The sequence below is a fragment of the Prionailurus bengalensis genome, chromosome D3 (genome assembly GCF_016509475.1).
Source record: "Prionailurus bengalensis isolate Pbe53 chromosome D3, Fcat_Pben_1.1_paternal_pri, whole genome shotgun sequence".
NCBI classification, from domain to species: domain Eukaryota; kingdom Metazoa; phylum Chordata; class Mammalia; order Carnivora; family Felidae; genus Prionailurus; species Prionailurus bengalensis.
In genome coordinates, this window is record NC_057356.1 from 69,745,016 (window position 1) to 69,767,177 (window position 22,162).

Here is a 22,162-nt window from a genome sequence, read left to right on the forward strand (position 1 = left end):
ACCTCGTGACTGCAGAGCCAAGCACTGTCCCATCTAGCATGCCCTGAAAACAAACCTGAAAAGATCACAGGCAAAGAGCCACTAGTCTCCTCCTCTGATAACCGATTCCAAAACCAGCTCTGCAAATGCAGAAGTCTTCCTCCCGGTGCTTATTTACCCCCCACCCCCCAAAAAAGGGATCTAACCAGAGTGGCTGCTTAAGTCCACAGAATCAGCAGAGGACTTGTTCTAATGACCACTGGGGGCCTGTGTTCCTCAAGGCTGAACTGTGCTAGGGCATCCCAACATGTGAGTGTGAACATGAATGAATGAACAGAGTCCAGACCATTTCATCTTACAAGATGACCGGAGAGAAAGCACACTGATGCCCAGGCCTAGGGACTTGACATTCCCAGTAGGTTCCTGATCCAGTGAGTCCTATCATGCTGAAGTCTTGTTAGAGTCTGCCCAGACTCTCCTATTAATAAAGATCTAAGATAAGGGAGTCTGCCAACTGCAACTTTATAAGGTGCATCTTTAATTTCATGTCTTTTGTCTTAATGTTTTGAGAGACAGACCACGAGTAGGGGAGGGGCAGAGAGGAGGGGAGACAGAATCGGAAGCAGGCTCCAGACTGAGCTATCAGCACAGAGCCCTGACGTGGGGCTCAAACCCACAGACCCCGAGATCATGTCCTGAGCCAAAGTCAGACGCCTAACTGACTGAGCCACCCCAACACCCTCAAGTTTCCTTGGCTCTAAATGTTTGAGTAGCATCTATGTACTACACACATTGTTGGCACTCGAGATTTGAGGAAGACTATGCTAAGTGCTGCTCTCATACACCCCAGGATCTAGCTCAGACAACCAAGTGCCAGGTACCACACTAAGTGCAGAGTGAGGAATAGATGGAGTAGGTGGCAGAGAAGGGGTCCAAGGAGGTGACCCCACAGAGGCTTGGGTGAGGAGCAGCAGCCACTGGGGGGGGGGGGGGCGCGCGGAGAGGAGGGGGACAGGACCAGAAGAGAACACTGATGCAGGACTAGGGCAAAAGCACTAAAGGGGCAAGACGACTGCAGAGCTCCATGAACAAGCAAGGAGGCAGCCAGAATGGACAGACCAGCAAGGGAGGAAAACTAGGATACTATTCGGTAAGAGTGGGCAAGAGCCAAATTATGTAGGGTCCTATAGGCCCAGCACAAGTTTGGGTTTTCTTCCCGAAGCAAAGCAACTGCTAGATGGTTTCAAAAAGAGGAATGATTGAGTCCAATGAGCACTTTCTATGATTCATCTGGCTACTGGGAGAAGAAACTGGAAGGAGACAGGGAAGAAACAGGAAAGCCAGTCAGGAGACCATTGCCATTATCCAGCCAGACACTGGGGTAGGTTGGATGACCGGAGCAGTGAGCCAGGAGAGAAGCAAGGATCCGGACTGTTTGGAAGTTGAGTCAACGTGCTTGCAGATAGACTGGGTATGGAGGGAGGATGCCCTAAACTCAGGGTTTAGGATTAAATCCTTGATGCTGCCCTTAACTAAATTGGGAATGGGGAGGTGGTGGGGAGAAACAGGGATATCATCTTTGTCTGCTAAGCATCTTTCATGGCAAGTAGAATCTTTGGCAAATGTACCCACTTTCAGGCTCAACAGTTTCACCCTACATAGTGAGACAAAAGAGGCAGCACTGCTCTTTTAAACATATACATTGTGACCCAGATTAAGGGATACTCTTGCAAAAATCACAGAAGGACCTAAAAGACCTGGTCCTACTTCATTCAGTAAATGAGGAAACAGAGGCCTAGAGAGATCCAAGGACTTGGCCAAGGTAGTTCGTGTTAAAAATCAAACTTGATAAATTTGTAATATGCAACTAAGTCTCCAAGCAGACAACTCCATACTCTCCGTTAACCCCACTCCCTCTATGCTTAGATATAGAACAAGTCAGTGTGCATTTTTGTGGAGTCAGCCTGAAGATACTAACAGACCAGAAACTGGAAAGACACACATAGTAACAAATAGTGACCTGTAACTTAACTCCTTTAGATACAAACAAGCTACTGAGTATCCAGGAAAACACACACCCACAGCAAATCCGCAGCACATGGTACTCCCCCACTTCCACCAGCGCTCAGTTCCCAGTGAGGTACAACACCAGGATGCCATGTGACCTTGCTGCCCGCAGCCTAGCATCTGCCCACCTTGCAGAGGAAGTTTGAGCACATCACCTGATAATTTGGAGGGTCAGCTTCTTTAGCTCTACCTCAGAGGGTACTTGTGAACAACAAAAAGACAACTATGTGTGTGCACCACTTAGAAAGCAACAGATATGAACAATCGTTTTTAACAAACGGATTTTTTTTTTTAAGGGGAAAAGCAGAAGCCAACCCACTGTGGGTTCCTTCAAGGACATCACTCCCTTCCCAAAGGGCTAGAATTAGGGGGTTGGGGCAGGACAGTAATATGCTTTTAGACATGGATTCACATGCATAAGTGGAAAAGGTCTTTCTCTTTCATTTGGTTATATAAATGCCTCACAGAGTGTGCTAGGGAATTGCCTGATAGACACGTTACAACTTCAGAAAGCATCTGATCTCAGACATCAGACCCTGTTCCTAGAAAGACACAGCCCATGCCAGGGCTCCTATCAAGTGACAAGCAGAGTGATGGCAGGGGGAATCAGAAGGCAGCCAGCCACACCAGGACATCAGCCCATCTTGGATCTGTCACCAGTTAGATACTTGATATAGAGCTAAGTTCAGCTTCCAGAGCACTATGGGGAACTGAGGTCTTAAAAAAAAAAAAAAAAAAAAAAAAAAAAAAAAAAAATGCCAACCACAGCCCAACCGGCTCTCAGGGGATTTGATCTCACTTCACTGCAGCAGCCTTTTTTCTAGGGCTGAACCAACCAACATTCTGTGTAAGAGGGTCTATAGAGCTCCACCCCAGCCCAGCCGCAGAGCCCACACCATGCCCGCCCACTTGGTGCTTTCCCTCTCCTCTACCTTGCCAGCCCTTCCTATCTCCTTCCTCACCCCTGTCTGCATCTAAACTCAACCTATACAGGCCTTCATCCTGAAAGATACTAGAATTCAATGGAGGTGGAAACTTAAAATCCATAGATCAGTTTCTTTTAGCATACTTTACAGATAAATCTTTTTTTTTTTTTGAGGTTCTTTATTTGAAGTTCTTCCTTTCCACTTCTTTCCTTCCCTATATAGTCCTTTCTAGCCAACTTTCAGGCAGGCAAGTAGTTTAGGTCATAGGGGTCAAACTCTCATTCTGAGGCACTCCCCTACATCATCCATGCTGGGTGGTGTCCAGCCTAGCCTGCTCCAACACCTACAGAGACAAAGGCTTCATCCCTGCACGAGGTGGCACATCTCCCCTAGTTGAGGTAGGGGGTGGTCTCGGTGGCCATGCACTCCTGTACACCAAGCTAAATAGGCCTCCCTGAACAGATACCCATTGTTGACCACTCTGATCTTTGGAAAAACTCCAAAAAGAGATGAAGTCCAGCAGTATTCAGGGATAACAGCTCCTTTTCGCCAGCCTATAAGCCCTGGATCCCCCAGCTGTTCCTCAAACACTAGAGTTTTCAGACATCTACCTCTGGCTGAGCTCCATTTATGGAGATCCCCTGGAGTAGGTCGTCAACATTAGAACATAGTTGGAATCATATCCTTGGAGGAGAGTCCATCCCAATCAAAAAGTCATACAGCACCAGAATTACCCCTGAAAATCCTTTATGCTGTCCATCACAGTTGCTCTCACTTTTCAGGAGGCTCCAAACTGCCTAAGCAAACAGATTCACGCCTTTCATCCCACCCTCACCATGGAGCATATCCTCACGAAGCAGGGTGATCGCTCACAGAACTGAGATTTTTGTGGGGATTTTTGGTTGGTTGGTTTCTAGGGATTACTTTTAACAGCACACCTAGCTGCATTCTCAACATGTAAGTGCATCCATCTAGAAGCCAGATTTGCCAAAGCTGTGGGACAGTGGGACCATTAATTCTCTTCAAAGAGCATCTGTTTTCTGTGGGTCTTCAAATCTAACCTCCCCCTCCACAGCTGTACATCAGTCCAGGCCCCAACACTTCACAATGGCCAAAAGAGTCCTGGGCAGAATTCACCTGAAGAACTTTGCAAAACTTCTATTTTGAAGTCCCACTTTTGCAGATCATAGTATTGATGCAGTAGAGATAAGGAGGTTAATGGGTTAGCAATCTTACTCCAGTACATAAAAAATAGCACTATCCTTTTCTAAAGGCTGCAACAATTTTTATACCTGTAAGACAATTGTACACTTGTCATTTATCATCCCAGGTGAAAGTCAACGGCACAGGCTTCTTGCCGGTGTATCCCTGGTTGTATCTCAAGCCACCTTCAGTCCGGTTAGTGCAACACCAGACAAACCATAGCCAATGCTTATTTAGGATAACAAGTGTTACTTTAAGGGAGATTATGACCACTGAGCTTTGAAAACTTCACATGACCCATTTAAAACAAAGTTGCAACAGTAAAACAATTACATCAAAAGTAAAACAATTATAACAATTACGTGTTTTATGGAAACAAGGCCATCTTACAAAAAAGCAAAGTTGATGCTAAATTAACTTTGTTCTCAAAATAACCTCCAAAGGACTACATGGTCAGATTAAAGGCACAGCTCAGTGCGTTGGAGAGTGTACTAAAAAGATTCGTGAAGATGTATTTTCATAATTTGGGCATTACTGTATTTATGCTCTAGAAAAAATTTTTTGAAGAACTTTTTAAAAAGGCACAATACTCTTATAGCTGCTTATAGCCATTGTTTAGGTTTTTATATACTCCCATCTCTGCCTTCAAGTGGCATGGTAACTTCTAGGAATCGTTAGTTTAGATCCCTCTTTGAGGTTGTCAGTTTTTAATTTTTTTTGATGTTTTATTTTAGAGACAGAGCACAAGTAGGGGAGGGGCAGAGAACGAGAGGGAGACACAATCTGAAACAGGCTCTAGGCTCTGAGCTGTCAGCAGAGCCAGATATGGGGCTCGAACTCACAGAACATGAGATGACCTGCGCCGAAGTCAAACACTCAACCCACTGAGCCAGCCAGGTGCCCCTGATGTTGTCAGTCTTAAAGGGCTATGCCATCCAGACATCAGCCCTATCCTACTGAATGCACTCAAGTTGTCAACCCTACATCCCACTCCCAGTCTTAGAGCCTCCGAGGCTGGATGGAGAGAAGAGCAGCTCTTTTGAACAGTTCACAGTGTAGCAAACAGCTCTGGGGCTGGAAAGCTCACAGGTGAGGAGATTCTGCTCTTCAGCCCCACCCACTGAAGTAGGGGTCTAGACAGGGGCACCAACCCTCAACCCTCAGCTGGAGACAGAGGGATACACTGAGGGACTGACAAGGAGCAAGAGGGGGATACTTCCTCTTAAACTTCCTTCAGCACAGTCAGGAGCACCCCAGAACCTCAACTTGCCACGGAGCAGCAACCCCACCCACCACTTCTGTGGTCTTAAGATGCCTCCTTGATTCTCCACACTTATTCTACTGACTTTGTTGGTTTTCCAGTAAGACTAGCTCCCGTGCACCTTTTATGCCGACCACTGTGCCAGATAAAGATGCTTAAATATCTACATCTGTTATACAACACTGCCCAACCCACAGAGACCAAGAGTGAAAGACGTTTCAGGTGTGGGCCAGGGCAAGGCCGGCACAGGGAGCTAAAAAAAACTGCCATCTTGGCAAAAATAGGGCTGCAGACTCACCACGGAGTTCACGGCTCGACTTGGCACGAAGCAAAATCAATGCTACTTTCCACCTGTAGAACACTGTTCAAGAAGGACTGAGAACTACCAACTTGCCCACCTTAGTGCCGTGAACTAACTCAAATACGAACCACTGTTCACCACGGTGAACAAGCGGGATGTGAAAAATTACCATTTAAGATGGCCACCTTGGACAAGCATTTAACAGGGGAAAAAAAAACTTGAGATGCATAGACTAACTCAGCAAGGACATGCTCAAAGCACAAGCACAGAAGGCTTCATTTTAAGTTCCAGCATCGAGTTGACTTACAGAGGGAGATAAAGTGGAAAACCGTCATGGCCTAGCCAGTTACTTGACTGACTCTGAACTACATCATTTTGGATACAGACTACAGTTCCAAGGCTGTGGGGGTTCTTTACCATCCCGGGCACATCCTTCTCTGGCCAGCATTTAAGGAGGTTTCCGAGTTCTGAGATGGTTCACACAACTGGGCACAGTTCAGACACCCAGAACATCTGCCCCATCCAGGAAGAACGCTTTACCTGGCTGAGTGTTGCAGAACCCCAACAGCCTGCTGAGTGGGGTTTGGTTTCACACTGCCAGTCAGATTTCACGGATACCAACAATAGGTGATCCCTGGGGCCTTTATGAAGGGTGGATTAAGGTTAAGGAATGTGAAGCAAAGGAGAAAGTAGAGGAAACTACAGAGAAAGGATGGCCTTAAAACATTCAGTAGAGGAGATAGATGAAATCCAAGAAGAAAACTGATTACCAAACCACTTCTAATAGGCTGTTAAGGCCCATAATCCAGCACGATCTTTAAGGTTTGATAGGTTAGATCTGGAAGCCACAGTCAGAATCCAAGGCAGGGATTAGTAAAATCAGAAACTCAAAGATGTGAGTACCATAGAGAAGCATGATCTGGCAAGAAAGCCAAGCACAGGACTCCTCTCCCAAATCCAATTCTACAGGACTGAGATGCAGCATCTGGATTTTCACCAGCTCTCTGGGGCTTTGTTACACCCCAAGTGAGGGAACTGTGGCTCTAGTACCTGCAGCACCCACAGATTGAGGGAAGCACATGGTTTCCAGTGACCACCATCTTTAAAAGCTCCTTGGGCCTAGGGAGCCAAAGTCCTCTGGGACCATGTGTACTACCTAAGAACAGCCAGTCAAGGGGCAACTTTCTATGAAAGCTTTAAAACTTTTGTCATTAGTGACAGTAACAACCGCCAATCTGTTGTGGGTATTACAGCCAATCTGAACTGGAAACTCAGAAAGGGGTACTTGAGGCAAAGGGCAGAAGAAAAAAGCCAAGCCAAGAGTAACAGACTCATGTTGATGGGATCAGCATGGAAGGAAACACCCCTGGTCCCAAAAGCCTTAAAGGCCGTGGGCATCTTTCTGGCCCAATACTATGCTGGCATATTAGGCAGGATGCTCAGACCAGCTAAGCCTGTTCCTAAGAACAGAGCCAACATCTTGAAATATCCTTGCAACAAAAGCCAGATATGCCCAGTGCCAGAGAGGGCTAAAGACAGACACAGGTGTCTTAGTGTGCCATGGTGGGCCCTCTTCTCCGTACAATCTGGGGCAAAGCCCCACGATTCTAAGCAATGCAACAGTTAGGTCTGGTGCTTTAAGGTGGAGAGAATAGGTGGCCTTCAAAACGAAGGCCTTCAGACTCCTTTTGTTCCTTCTCCACACCTGAAAAAGAGGACACACACATAGCCATAGAGCCTCCCCAATACTGGTGGCTTTGCTAGTTTAGGACCCAATCCAAGGCTGCCTGCCCATGTAAATGGACTAGAGCCAATGAATCAGCACCCTCTTTACCCTTATGTTGCCCCACACTGAACTACAACTTCTCAGAAGACCTAGCAACTCCTAGGAGAGGATATAAAATGTTCTTTTAGATCATCAGCAGGCATCTGAGGGTTGTACTAGCTTCCCACCCATTTTACAGTTAGCAGAAGCCTGGAGGTTGAGCAATTGCCCGAGGTCACACAGCTGGTAAACGGGGAACCAGTACTCAAACCCAAGCTTCGCCAATCTAAAGATTATGTTCTTAACTTCTAGCATCCCTGTTCCACTTACTGCCCCTAGTTTGTGACATAACACAAAATTCGCCATCTTCACTATTTTTAAGTGTAAAATTCAGTGACATTAAGTACATTCATGTTGTCCTACAACCATAACCACCGTGCATCTCTAAAACTTCTCATTGCAAAACTCAAGTTCTGTACCAATGAAACTTCTGATCTTGACTGTCCCCTCCCTCCTGCACCCCTATTCTACTTTGTCTGAATTTGACTCCTGTAGGTACCTCATAAGTAGACTCCTAGGATATTTGTCATTGGTCATGCCCTCAAGGTTCACCCAAGATATAGCATATATCAATCTCTTTCAAAGCTGAATACTACTTCATTGTATGGATATTCCACCTTTTGCTCATCCATTCATCCATGATGGCCTTGCTTCTGTCTCGACTATTACGAATAAGGCTACTCAGCCCTTTCTTATACTGAGTGGCTAACATCCTGCCTGATGCATAGCTGGAGGAAAGAAACTTCAAAGAGCAGGTTATGAAGTCAGGTAGAATGGGCTTTCCATTTGATCATCCAAAGATATTAGGGCTATTATACTTGTTGTAACTTTGAGGCAATTATACACCCCTGTATTGGTCATATCAGCATACATATCTTCTTATGTATATATGAGACTAAGTCAGTGTAACTATAAAGTTTGATGAACCTTTAGATTTTTAATCAAGCAGACCAGAAGGACTACATTCAAATCAGTCTTTTCCTGACAGCCGGGGTGGCTCTACACCAATCACGGAGATCATCCAAAGTCTAGCTCCTGAGGACAGCTAATTGGAGGCCCCACAAAACCAGCACCAATGCCTACAAGTCACTCAGTCTGTAACAAGAGTGAAGGTCAGCAAACACCTACCTCACTCAACCAACCTGGTTCTTTGAACTCTTGCAGATCTCCAGGAAGACCCATCTCCCAGGCATAAGAGATTACCACAATACAAAAGACAAAGAACACATGCTATTTGAAGCTAAATTCCAAAGGCATATCGAGGAAATGGCATTCATCCAAATAGGTATGATCTGCCATATTTGTCATAAAGCCCATCATCACATTTCAAGGGCATTCTCATCATTGTGGTACACACAGCTTGTTACCCGGTTCCCCACACGTATGCACACAGTAAAGTGACAAAAGGTCAAGCAGTTCAAAGCCAAGAAACATTGGTTTCTGGCTGAGAAACCATTTTCCTCATTTTATAAACAAACACTAGCCCTCAATAATGAGTGCAGGCAAATTGAGAATGATTAAATCTGAGATAAAGTGATTTATCCCCTTTTAACGCACTAATACTTAGAGGTTATTCATACGATAAACCACCAGATTGGAAGAACACAAGGTCAACAGACTACTTTGCAGGGATGGGCTCTTCTCTGCCTCATGCACAGGCCGGGACCTCTATCCTGGCAGGTAGAAGATACTGGAACACTTGTTGGCTTAGTGAACAACTAAGGGAAGATTCATCTTCAGATAGAGATGAAGGATCGCCGTTTCTGTGTGAGAGAAGACAACTCAGACTGCATCTAATTTTTCTTCCATGACTCATCGAGGCTTCTCTGAAAGCCATCTGCTTTGTTCGACCTCACATTAAGGATGGAGAGAAATATTTGCCCCCACTCCACCCCCACTCAGGACTCACAGTCTCAGGCAGATCTTAAAGGAGGTAATTGGGAATAAAAAGATAATGCGTTTAATGTAAAGCACTCACTTTCGGAAAGGCAAGAAATTTAACAGCATTGTGCACAGATTAGGATATTCCAAAAAATGAGGCAGTTTTATATTAGCATTCATACCCACAAATGTTACTTTGCTGTTATTCCACATTCACATCTTGTGCTAAGCCTTTGGGCACAGTAACAAAGAAAAACAACATCGAAGTATCTCCTGATGGGCTCCACACTCCTAGGTTCAGGCAAGTGCCAGAGGCAACAGATGCGCCTTCCACTGTGTATCCTAAACCAAAAGCCATGCCAAAATGACAGGGGCATGTTACGGTAAAGGTGGGTCCTTAAGGGGAAAAAAAAAAAAAGCCTTTCCTCAAAGCAACATGGCCCGGAAACAGGAGGGGAGTACAGGTAGGCTTTAAACCAGTTCAATAGCATTTACTGATTTTCTACAGTATGCAAAAATCGCATCTTGGGAACAGAGGGATGGGAGAAGATTCAACCTACATCTTGAATGAGAGCAATCTTGCCAAAATACACACTCAACCATCAATTGCACATGCATAAGAAAAGAAATCCAAGATTAGCTAGCTCAAAGGTTTATTATAAAATTGGACTTTGTAACTCATTTTATTTTTAGTAGAATCAGTGGGACATGTAATTGATGGAGCACAGTAACAAATGCCTGTGAACTCACCATGGAATCTAGCCGATTGCTAAACTTCCCACTCCCATTTCTCCCACTCTATGCTCCCCCCAGGTTACTATGGTTGTTCCTCCCCTCACACTTTCCTCATCCTTCAAGATAGTCCATTTTGCTAATTTCAGAAGTTCATAGAAGTGGTGTCCTTCCATATGTAATCTTTTCTAAAGCACCTTAAACGATACTAGCCACATATAAAATGAGAGAATACGTTGTAAGCATGCATCCATCACACCATTGGCAAGATTGCACCGGGGTCTGGTGGCCAGTTACCGAGAGAGAAATTAAATCCCAAGTGAATGGCCAGGGCACACCAAGTAGAGTATTCGTATGGTTTTCCAGCTCAAGCAGTTTACCTTTTCATCTTCCCCAGAGGGGACCAGTACCCACGTCAGAATACATATGGAAGTAGAATTCTACTGCCCAGTATGTTTATTTGTGGAGGCTGGTCTCTAAGCCAGAGGACCTGAATGTGGTACACAGGATATTAGAAGGAAAGTCTCTGAACTCCATACAGAAAGCATCTGGATGTTCTTGTTAACTTTTAGGATTTCACATCACAACACATTTGAGCTTTAGAACAGAAGCTCTGAGAAAGATTGTTAGCTTTTCTTTTCTTGATGGGCCTCTTCATTCCTTCCCCCAAACTTCAGCAAAGGAGAGAAAAACCTACCAGGCCCATATCAATCACTCCTAGGAGGGCAGTCCTTTATGAGCCAGTAGAATACATGTTAAGAGGACCATTCTGAGCCATTAACTCAGAGCTCAGATCTACATGCTTGATCATTTCCACAACAAGTTAATATGTTACCGGTGCTCCTCCATGCCAGGATCCAGACAATACAAGGACCTCCCTCCTGGTGTCCAACCTAAAAAGCCCCTAACTTGGAGGCAGCTTCTGAAAGTGCTTTGACAAAGCCCCAGAGAAGCACCTACAGTTACGGTAGAAATGGTTTGAGTCCTGGTTATCTTTCTGTAAGTTGCTCTCCTCAGATGCTGGAGGAGACACCTGGTCTGAGACGGCCAAGTGGACAACCTGAGAGTTAAGAGTGTTCAGTTTGCAAGTAACTGCCCAGCCAACAGTGAGCAGGGCATACTCCTAACCGAGAAGGCTTTGGACTTGGCTCTCCAATCTTAGAATGAAAAGTTCAGTAGACACCAAGCATGGTAGGGAAGAACATGCTCCCGCTATGCAGTTGGGGGAGGGGAGATGGGGCCACAAAGTGCCTGGAAAGGAGCAAACAAGTGGTTACAGTTTATAGTTTTACACTGCTGGAGTGTCACATCTTTCGCTCCATTTAGCTCTTGAGAATGTGAACTTGAGAGCATGAAAACAAAGGAAAGCCAATGATGATCTTGCCTGCATTTGGGACAGTGTGGAGAAGCACCAAGATGCCCATGGGTTTGAGGGTGGTGGTAGTAAAAGGAAGAAAAGCACTAAGCTCCTAGAAGAATGAACTACAGGGTCGGATCATCCGCCCTGTTTCTGCAGTCAGACCATCCTTTTGGCTCTGGGGGGATGCTCTGCCACTGCGGGGGGGGGGGGGGGGGGGAGGGGGCAGGACAGTGCTAGGTAGAAATTACCCCCCATGTGCCTGACTCTTCTAGTACAGAGGTTGCAGACCCACCCTCAATGAAACAAAACCTCATGGAAGGCAGTAGAGGTGAGTTGGCAGAAGCCAGCCCTTGACCAGACACCTGCGGGTAAGGTCATACTCCACCACTCAGGAGGAGTATAGCTTTGGGCAGGTCATATAAGCCCAGCTCCCTCACTGGTTATGAGGAGTTACCAGTGAGTTAATACATAGCACTTAGAAATAACCTAGCTCCTTCACCCATGTTGAATTTATTTTTGTGTATAGTATATGGGAGATATTTGCAAATGACTGATCAGATAAAGGGTTAGTACCCAAAACCTATGAACTCCAACTCAACACCCAAAAAACAAATAATCCAGTGAAGAAATGGGCAAAAGGCATTAACCGGCATTCTTCCAGGAAAGACATCTAAATGGCTAACAGACACATGAAAAGATGCTCAGCATCACTCACCACAGAAATACAAATCAAAACCACAACGAAGTACCACCTCACACCTGTCAGAATGGCTAAAATGAACAACTCAAAACAACATATTGTAGAGAACGTGGAGACAGGGAGAACCCTTTTGCACTGTTGGTGAAAATGCAAGCTGGTGCAGTCACTCTGGAAAACCGTATGGAGGTTCCTCAAAAAATTAACTACCCAACGACCCAGCAATTGCACTACTGGTATTTATCCAAAGGATACAAAAATGCTGATTCAGAGCATATGCACCCCAATGTTTACAGCAGACTTGTCAATAGCCCAATATGGAAAGAACCCAAGTGTCCATTGACTGATGGATACACACACACACACACACACACACACACACACACACACACACACACACACACACACACACACACACAGGAATATTACCCAGAGATCAAAAAGGATTAGATCTTGCCATTTGCAACAATGTGGATGGAACTAGAGGGCATTATGCTAAGTGAAAGAAGTCAGAGAAAGACACATACCATAGGATTTCACTCCTTCATGAAATTTAACAGATGAACATAGGGGAAGGAAGAAAAAAAAAAACAGGAAGACAAATCACAAGAGACTCCCATAGAGGGAAAAAACAGGGTTGGAGCGGAGACAGTTGGCAGGATGGGCTAAATGGACGATGGGCATTAAGGAGGGCACTTGTTGGGATGAACACGGAGTGTTCTAGGTAAGTGATGAATCACTGGGTTGTACTCTTGAAACCAGTAACACTGTTAACTTTAAGTGGAAATAAAATGGAGATATAAAAAAGACACCTGGCCCAAAAAAGACTCCATAAATTAGTCCATGAATTAGGACTCTGAATTAGTGTTTTCTTTAGGTAAATACCAGCACTGGAATGACTGGATCAGATGGTAATTTGAGAAACTTCCATAGGTTTCTCCAGTGGCTTCACCAATAGTTCACGAGGGTTCTTTTTTTTCTCTACTGCAATGTTAGGTTTCCATAAGTTAGCTATCCTGGTTTTCCACCCCCCACCCCATCATAGAGCTCAGAGATGTGCAAGCTCTAAGTGGAGAAAATGCCAATGTGCCTTTTAAAAAATCTGTGTATTCTATCCTGAAAATTATGGTTTCTGTAACTTATTTCTAAAATTTAATATTACAAATACTTAACATAAGGAAAACTACAAATGAGCACACTAAGCAGAAGCAGCTCAATCCTCCAGTGAAAATTAAGTCAAAAATGAAACCTGTGGTGTAAGTTTAAAAAGAGCAACAATGGTGGCACAGGGGCAGCTCAGTTAAGCTAAGCATCTGACTTCCGATTTCAGCTCAGGTCATGATCTCACGGTTCATTAGATCAGGTGCATCAGGCTCGGTGCTGACAGCATGGCACCTGCTCAGGATTCTGTCTCTCAAAATTAAAAACAAAACTTAGGAACAATGGCCAGTGCTGGGGAGGGTTGAAGAAACAGATCCTTTCTTTCCTGGAAGCTCCTGGTCACCTTGAGGAGGACTAATCGTGCATGCCAGTAGTTCTACTTTTAGGAACATATCCGAAGCAAATACATGAAAGAGGCTCCAAGAACATTCTGCAACGTTTTTCACAACACCAAAAAAATTGTAAACAATTCAATGTTCATCAAAATTGGAACAGTAAACATTATGGAAAGTCCATAATATGCTGTATTGTACAGTCATTAAATGATAGTTACTTCTAGATGCTACAGGAGGGAGCCATAGATTAAGATCTGGAGTAATACATATGCCATGATCCCATCTTTAAGTAGATCTTGTATCAGACATCACTGTTTTATTGATGTACAACAGCAACAGAGCAAACCACACATGGAATCAAGTTTTCTAGTAGCCATGTTAAAAATAGGCCAAATGCTTTAAGCCCAATACACCCAAAGTATTTCAACATTTCTTCATCGACCTAAGAGTATAAATGTTGTTTTACATTGATGTTTTGTATGGTCTTAGAAATCTGAGCTCTTTTCCACTTCCAGCTCCTCTCCACTTGGGCCGGCCTCATTTCAAGTGCTCAGTAGTTCCCCCACTGAAACACGCAGGTCTGAAAACTATACATTAGCTAAGAGCAGGTGTTTCTGGAAATTGGGTTGATAGAGCCTTTGCCTTTCCCCCTCCCGCATTGTAGGAATTGTTTCAATAATCATTCATATCCACAGAAAGGGCATTGTGAGAAATGTTTAATTTCCCTCAAGAACTCTAAGACACAGTTTAAGTTGAAAACTTCTTTCAAACCACTCTTTGCTCCTTCCCCAAGGGGTGGTGGGAGAGTGGAACCTTTTATTCCCATGCCTTGGTTGTCTACAACTTAGACTTATTTGAAGCCATTCTTCCCTTTCTCCCTCATCGAGTCCCCTCGTGGCCAATGCCCCTGCAGAATAGCAAGTGAGGCTTAGGAGAAAAGGCCACCACCCAGCACGGTGACTCAAGGGGGACACAAGCTGAACAGGTGCTACATCCATACAGCATGCCAGACACTGTATGACAGTCACTTTACATCTTAGAGCACATGATCCTCCGACAGTCTTAGGACATGGGTGCCATCCCAGTTTGATAAATCAAGGCTCAGAATGTACCTGTTCCAAGCTGTCAGAGCTTAACATGTAACTGCATACTCAGAACCTTCCATACCAAGATCATGGCCAGAAACCAGGACTGTCCACACCAAGGTCATGATCAGATATATAAAAAAAAAAAAAAAAAAAAATCACACCAAGATTTGTAGCTCTTTAGAGAAAATTCCACCCATCTTTATTTGTAAGAACCCCAGATCTTAACGTTTCTCTTCTAAGGTCCTTCTAAGGTCCTAGGTTCTCAAAGATACGTTCCACTTAAATTTATTATTACTCCATGGGCACCTGGGTGGCTCAGTAGACAAAGCATCCAATTTCAGCTCAGGTCATGATCTCATGGTTCAGGAGTTCGAACCCAGTGTCAGGCTCTGTGCTGATAGCACAGAGCCTGGATCCTGCAGCTCCCTCTCTGCCCCTCCCCCTGCTGCTCATGGTCTAACATCAAGTCAAACTTCAAGGTCATATTTGACTCTTCCTGCCCTTGCTCACAAACATTTGTGGAGTTCTAGGCTCAATAATCCTAAAGTGGCTAAAAAACAAGACAGGCATACCAAGCAATACATTTCAGTATGTAAATCCCTCTCAATAGAAGGAAACTGATAGACATCACTCTAACCAGGGAATCAAAGTGATACCATCAGAAATGGGACACAAGGATATCCCACATCTCCTGAAATGCTGCACTAAGCCCCATCACTTCTGATATAATCTTAGCAAAAATTCAGAAACCCCATGTAAGCAGGAGAATATATCAGAGTTGCCCAAACTGAAGGTTATTCTGCAAGATAACAGACCAATACTCAAACTGCCAAGGACATGAAAGAGAAAAAAACGAGGAACGGTCCCTAATTGGAGATTAGGGGCACTAAATGCTCAGCAAGATGTGGAATCCTACAAAGGACCCTGACGCAGAGAAAGGTCATTAATGGAAAAACTGATGAACTTCCAATAAGGTTCATAGGTATGCACCGTATCTGGACTGTGCTTATGTGAGGTGTTAACGTTAGGGAAATTTGAAAAATGCACAAAGTCCATGCTATTTTTGCAACTTTTCTAGAAGTCTAGAATTCTCTCATGATCAATAGTGAAGTTATTACTATGGCTACTACCCCAAAATCAGTCTTGCTCACCCCTGCTCCCATGCTTCCTACTACTCTCCCATGGTCCTCTGAGAACACCCTCCTTCCAGTCACCATGCCACTTCAAGTCCTGTTCATTCAAGGCCAACTCACAACCCACTACTAAGTCTCTCCCCACAACTGCAGCCCACCTGACCACTGCCTCCACCAAATGCCTTGAACAGGATCTGCGCTCCTCCCACAACACATGGCAATGCGATCTTGTTAACTTTGTGCATTGAGGTTTCATTGCCTGATGACCACACAAAATGTTTGTGCAGACAAGCCCATCAGAACACACATTTCCCTTTAAGATTTTTTGAGACACACAGAGGATGGGAGTGGGCGAGGGGCAGAGAGAAAAGGAGACAGAATCTGAAGCAGTCCCCAGGCTCCGAGTTGACAGGACAGGTGGACTCAGTTCAAACCCATGAACCATGGGATCATGACCTGAGCCAAAGTCAGACACTTAACCAACTGAACCACGCGGACACCTCCCTTCACTCCTTTAAATGGACTGCTTTTTAACGTGGTTTGTGGGAATCTACTAAAATGGGTCAACTCAAATGATACAGGTCTACCTTCAAAATTATGTATAACAAAATACACAATCACTTGGGGAAGGCTGGACTTGGACTTAAAGGTTGTGTGCAGTCTATAGTTGACCATTACCACAGAAAATACCGAAGAAAGACAAAGCCCTCGCCAGACCTTAGAAAGGATATTTAGTTTCTAGTCAGAGGTGCCTTAAGCCCTCCAAATAGCAAGTGAATGCCAGCTCTATTAAAAAAGTGCAGTAATAGACTTCAACCAGACATGGGGTTGTCAAAAAGCCTTCTGAAGGGTGGCCATCCTGCAGCCAATGAAGTGAAAGATTAACCAAAAGAAAACTGGAGAAAACTAGCAGCTAGAATCCAAGCTTTCCCAAGAGGTCTGAGTTGGGAGACCTGGTGTCAAGCAAAGGGCTACAGAGAAGTTCCAGCAGGACTTGGGGGCCGGGGGGCAGGTAAGGAACCAAGAGACAAGCCCTCAAGTAATCTCTTAAGTAGAAAGCACAGTGCTGAACACTGGAGGCTCTAAAAACACGTTTGCTACGGCCTCTGCCCTCCAGGTGCTCAATCTAACTGGGAAGGCGGCACAGGACCAGAACCACGGACAACGGGAGGTAGGGCAGGGCAAGCTCGCTCACTACACGCAACTAATACAGAACATACCGTGTGAACCCAGTAACAATTTGCATGCGAACTCTGGAATTCTGATGCTTGCAGCAGAGCTAGGAGCCCTCTGCCTGTAAGGCCCATCTGATGAAGGGGAGCAGACGGGAAAGGGAGTGGGAGCTAGGGACTGAATAGCAGCAAAGGGTTATGCTGAGAAGGGAGGAGGGAGGCAGGAGCTACTAACAGCCTCCATGCTTAGCTTCACAGGACCCTGAGGAGGCCAGAGCCTTGAAGTTTCTCACCATCCACGCAGCCAAGCTGCAGGGTTCCCCCAATCAGATCCTGAAATGAAAGGAAATGAAAACTCCGATTCAGGTGATCCATTAGGCAGTGCTCCCAGGGGAGGGGAGTGGAGACAGAAGGAAAAGACAGCAAGCAGGGGTGTGATATTCAGCAAAGTTCATGCAGAGGAACTTTGGCTCAACCGCTCTACAAAGAGCGCAGGCCGCACCTTAGGGCAGTCCCTTTCCCGAGGTTGGGGGGCATTGGAAACTACAACTGTTACACTCCCTTGATTGAAGGGCTGCGCCTAGGTTGCGGGGGTGGGGAGGGGATGGATTCTCAGGTGGCAGGAACCTTTGACGGAAACACAGGTGCCATCAGGAGTGAACAAGCACCAGGTAGTGTCCAGAAGAGTCAAGGGTCGACAGAAGAACACTATCGGCACTTAATGTCTCTACCATCACTGCTGTTATTGAAATGTCACCTGGGAGCCTAAAGAGTTTGAATCATTAGCGCCTCCACCAGTGGATACAGAGGAAACAGGAGGCTCCTGAGATCTTCCAGACACTTGGGAGAGATCTGCACTACTCAAGGCAAAGGATAGGACAAAGCCACCATTAACACACACAAGGTGGCTCCACTAATAAGATAGCACTCCAACCACTTCTCTGAAACTACTTATGGGGGGCGGGGGCAGGGGTGGGGAATCAAGAAAAAGTCATTGGAGGATGTTGGTTTCAGTCTGGCGATTTCCCACTCTGCTAAAAATCAAAAGCAGCATACTGAAAGAATGTGAGAAATATTTAAGTTTTTCCACCAAGAATAACCTTTCTATAAAGGGTTTTATAGGAAAAAGTTATTCAGCCTGTTTTTTTTTTGTTTGTTTTTTTTTTACTTCAAAGTCAGATTATTTTCTGCAATTATCACAATCAAGTTGTACCTCCCATGCTTGCACGTGTTTGGGTGCCTTCCCGGGACAAATTCACCCAGGTTTCCAACCCACAAGACAGATTTGTCACATACATGCCATTTGTGACAGGATCACCTATGGTCAGCTCCAACTTTCTGGAAGAGTAGTTAAGGCTGACTCACCTTGACATCACCCTTCAAGTGTCTGCCATGGACTTTAATTTTCTTTTCCCACCCAGAAAAGCTTCACTACAAAGGAAGCCAATTTCTCAAAGGTGAGGTATGCAGTCGTCTGAAAACAGGTGTGCCCTTGTTAACACAAAGTGCCCTTTGCCAAGGGCTAAAAACTCAAAAAAAAAATTCACACAACATAAGAGCCTCCAGTTGGAGAGATCAGATAGGCAAAGAGCAAGACAATAGGAACTTGGAAGCGTTTTCTTAGGAGTAGACGGAGACATTAAGTTCCTAACTGAAACTATACTTCCAGGTTAACTTATGCACTTAAAGATTTCATTAACAGGATCTTCCAACTAGGCCACTAAAGCAACAGGTATAGTCAATAAAGGGCTTTAATATTTCCATCCCACTTATAAATGCTGTTGACATAATGGATAATTATTTCCATCATGCATAATACATTAGAGTGCGTGCCTGGATCCAGCATTCATCGCGTTAGACTAGCCTAGCAAGAGGGAGAACATTGGCTATTTTAATACACCAAAGTGAACAAATCATCTCCCTAAGAAAATGAATCTGAGTAGCAGGCACGATTTCTCTATGTAATTTGTGATTCATATGCATACTGAGACTCCAGCCTAGCAAGTAAGGGGATAATGGTTAGGAAACAATGCAACAGCTTCTCATAGTAAGGCAGAAGTATGTTTAACTGACAGAACTGCTTAGAGATTCAATCTGGAAGCCACTAAGTGGGCCACAGAAAGTCTCAATTTCAGATTCATAAACCTGGACACGATTAAGAACTAGAAACCCATTAATGGCCAGGTAAAGCCCCACCCCACCCCCCAACCCTAGGAAGGAATTCTATTTTGAGCTATGTCCAACCCTCACACCCACTAAGCTACTTTGACTTGTGTGTCCTCCCAATCGGTTTTCCTAGAATAGTTTTGTCTTATGTACAAGCCCAGAAAATTACACTAACTTTACCTCAGATTCCCAACTATTTCTAGCAATTAACATGTAATACACTCACCTATAACGTACAATATACTCATTTCTAACAAAATTGAGTGTTTTCCCCTGAAAGTGTGGTCCATTAAAAAAGCAATCCAATATGGTTTTTCAAGATTACGGCTTCAAAAGTTACAGGTTCATTTGATGATTCGCTTCACATGATACAGCAATTACCTGATGAGACTTTGATACATTGCAGGTATAGCCCGTTGAGGCGCTTGATTTGGCACTGTATCTCCATGCACTTCGGGTGTTAAAGCTTCGGCGCTTTCCACTCCAAGTTTCTCCCCCACCTCGCTGGTATCCAGCTTTAATCCAAGTTCATGACAACCCACTAAAGGGAAAAGCTGAAAACTGGCGCTTTGAGGTCTCCTCCCAAGACTCACAGGGATAAAGCAGGCGGGCGCTTTTCAAAACCAGAAGTGCCAGAGATTTTCACCAACCTCCCCCACCCCTTCCCTGCAGCTTACATTCGTTTCCAACGCGCCCCCCCCCCCCCAACCGCCCCTTCCAGAAACTGTAGCCCATCTCCAATTGGGGCCGAGAACCATGGCGGGGTTGGGGGGGGGGGGGGGGGGGGGCGGGCGGGCAGAAGTGTAGGAGGCTCCCACAACCCCACCTGGGTTACAGTCTCTGCAGCCACTTCCCCTGAGTATCAGCCCAGGTAGGTTCCATCATTTTCCGGGAGAAGTCGGAAAATTCGTGGAACAAAAAGTAGTCAGCCCACCCAGCCGCACAGCTCGCCCACGCGCGGGGCACCTGGCAGCAAAAGCTAGGTGAGGATGCGGAAGTAGTTCTTCCTCCTAGCCTAAACCTGTCGGCCGGGGCGTGTACCCTGGGAATCGCACACCCACGCGTGCACACCTTCCCCCACCCCCCCCACCCCACTCCGCACGTAGACGGGCGCACAAAACACTGTCAAACGGGTCGCGGCCCCGGGAAAAAACGAGGCGTGCAAGTATCTAAAACTTACTGGGGGGAGGGGCACTTGCTTAAAGGCCCAGGCCCCTCACCGTCCCCCCACTAACCCTGAAGCCTGAGCGGGGCCTGGCCTCGGCGGCGGTGGCTGATGCTGCCGCACGGCCGTGGGCGCTCTGGGGGGGGAGGCGGCGGCGGCTGGTCCTTAACTTTAAAAGAACTGCCGCGGAAGCAGAGCGCCTCCACCCAGCCGCACCTGTTCCCGACCGTGGGGACCGAGCCCCGCACATCCCTTCTGACCTTGAGGGCATCCTGGAAATCCACACTCCACCCCCAGGTCGGCGTTACTCCAAACCCTTTCCTAGCAGTTACTGAGGCCTTCCTGGTACCCACGCAGAGGGACCACCTCCGGCCGCCCACCCCCGGGAACTTCAGAATTCGCTCCCCCAGGATCGCTGCAGATCCTTTAAGGCATCTCACTTTACTCATCGCTTAACCTCCACCTCGCACAAGCTACCGGGCCCCTCACAGCAGGGTGGGTCCCTTTTTCCACCTCAAGTGCGCGAACACCCCCTAAAGTTCGGGGTTCCCCCCTCCACTGGTGCCCCGAAGAAAGCCTTAGAGGGACGCCCTTACGAGCTGGCGCTGCAGGGCAGCTAGAGCGGGGTCCACCGGCAAGGGGAGGGGGCGGCAGCGGAGCAGTCCCCGCGCCCCAGGCTCCGCGCTGGCGAGGACGCCCCCACGGACCGGGAAAGTCAGCGGGAGAACTGCGCGAGGAAAGCGACGGCAGGGCCTCGGGGAGGGGTCGACGGCCCCGATCACGGGCAGAGCCGAGGTGCTGCCGGGAGCCGCGGCGAGTCAGCGCAGGGCGCTCCCGGAACAGCCAAACTTTCTCGGCCACCCGAAGTTCGGGACGCCGGAGAGGAGGCGAGGGGAAGGCTACTCGGCGGCTCCCGTCGCCCCCCACCCCCCGCCTCTTCAGGCTGCGGGAGAGAGCGCCCCCCGAGGGCCAAGGCAGCCGGGAACGCGCCGCCCTCACCTGGGCCGGCGGGACCGCAGCGCGCGGCCCGTACTCACCTGGCCGTAGAGCTCGCTGACCGACATGACCCCGCGGGCCGGCCCGAGCCCGGGCACCGCGCCTGGCGTGTGGCCCTCGCTCGTGCCCCGCTGGGCGGCAGGTCCCGACTCCTCTCCGCCCGCCGGCTCTCAGTTCACGGCCGGCCCGCCTGGCGCCATCTTCCCGGGCCGGCCGAGAGTTTCCCTGTCTCTTTCCCCTCGACCTGCCCCGCCGGCTTCCTGGAGGCGCCGCGGCCGGCTCGCCCTCGGCCGGCGCGACCTTTACTCCCGCGGTGGCGGCGCAGCTGCGGCCGGGCAGGAGTTGCGGGCGGGGGAGGAGGCGGTGCGGCGCCGCTCCCCGCTCAGGTATGGGAGGAGGTGCGGGCGCCGGAGAGGGAGGGCCGGAGGCGGAGCGGGCGGCCGGGACGCTACGGCCGCCGCCTTTGAGCCCTGCCGTGGCCGGGCTGGACGCGCCCTCCCGCGCCCCCGCCGCAGCGGGGTCCAAGGGGCCGGGGGCGGGGCCGGGCGAGGAGCCGGGGCCGGCTGCCCCCTGCTGGCCGCTGAGCGCACACCGGGACAGGTGCGCGCAGGGTGCGGCACCTGCCGCGCCACGCTCCCGAGGCTCGCGGGTTGCGACCCTGAGAAGCGGGGCAGGGATAGAGTAGAGACAAGAAAGAGGAAAATGGACAGGAGG

The 22,162-nt window shown here is 47.3% G+C and overlaps 1 protein-coding gene across 2 annotated transcripts in view; it reads right to left on the reverse strand.

Moving 5' to 3' along the window:
- MYO5B (myosin VB) overlaps positions 1–21,925 on the reverse strand; it is a 334,060-nt gene extending 312,135 nt beyond the window's left edge. For both annotated transcript variants that reach the window (XM_043558788.1, XM_043558787.1), the window contains exon 1: positions 21,490–21,925. In XM_043558788.1, coding sequence (XP_043414723.1) covers positions 21,490–21,516 — 27 coding nt within the window. In that variant the 5' untranslated portion in view covers positions 21,517–21,925. The remainder of the gene's footprint in view (positions 1–21,489) is intronic.
- Positions 21,926–22,162: the final 237 nt, after the last annotated feature.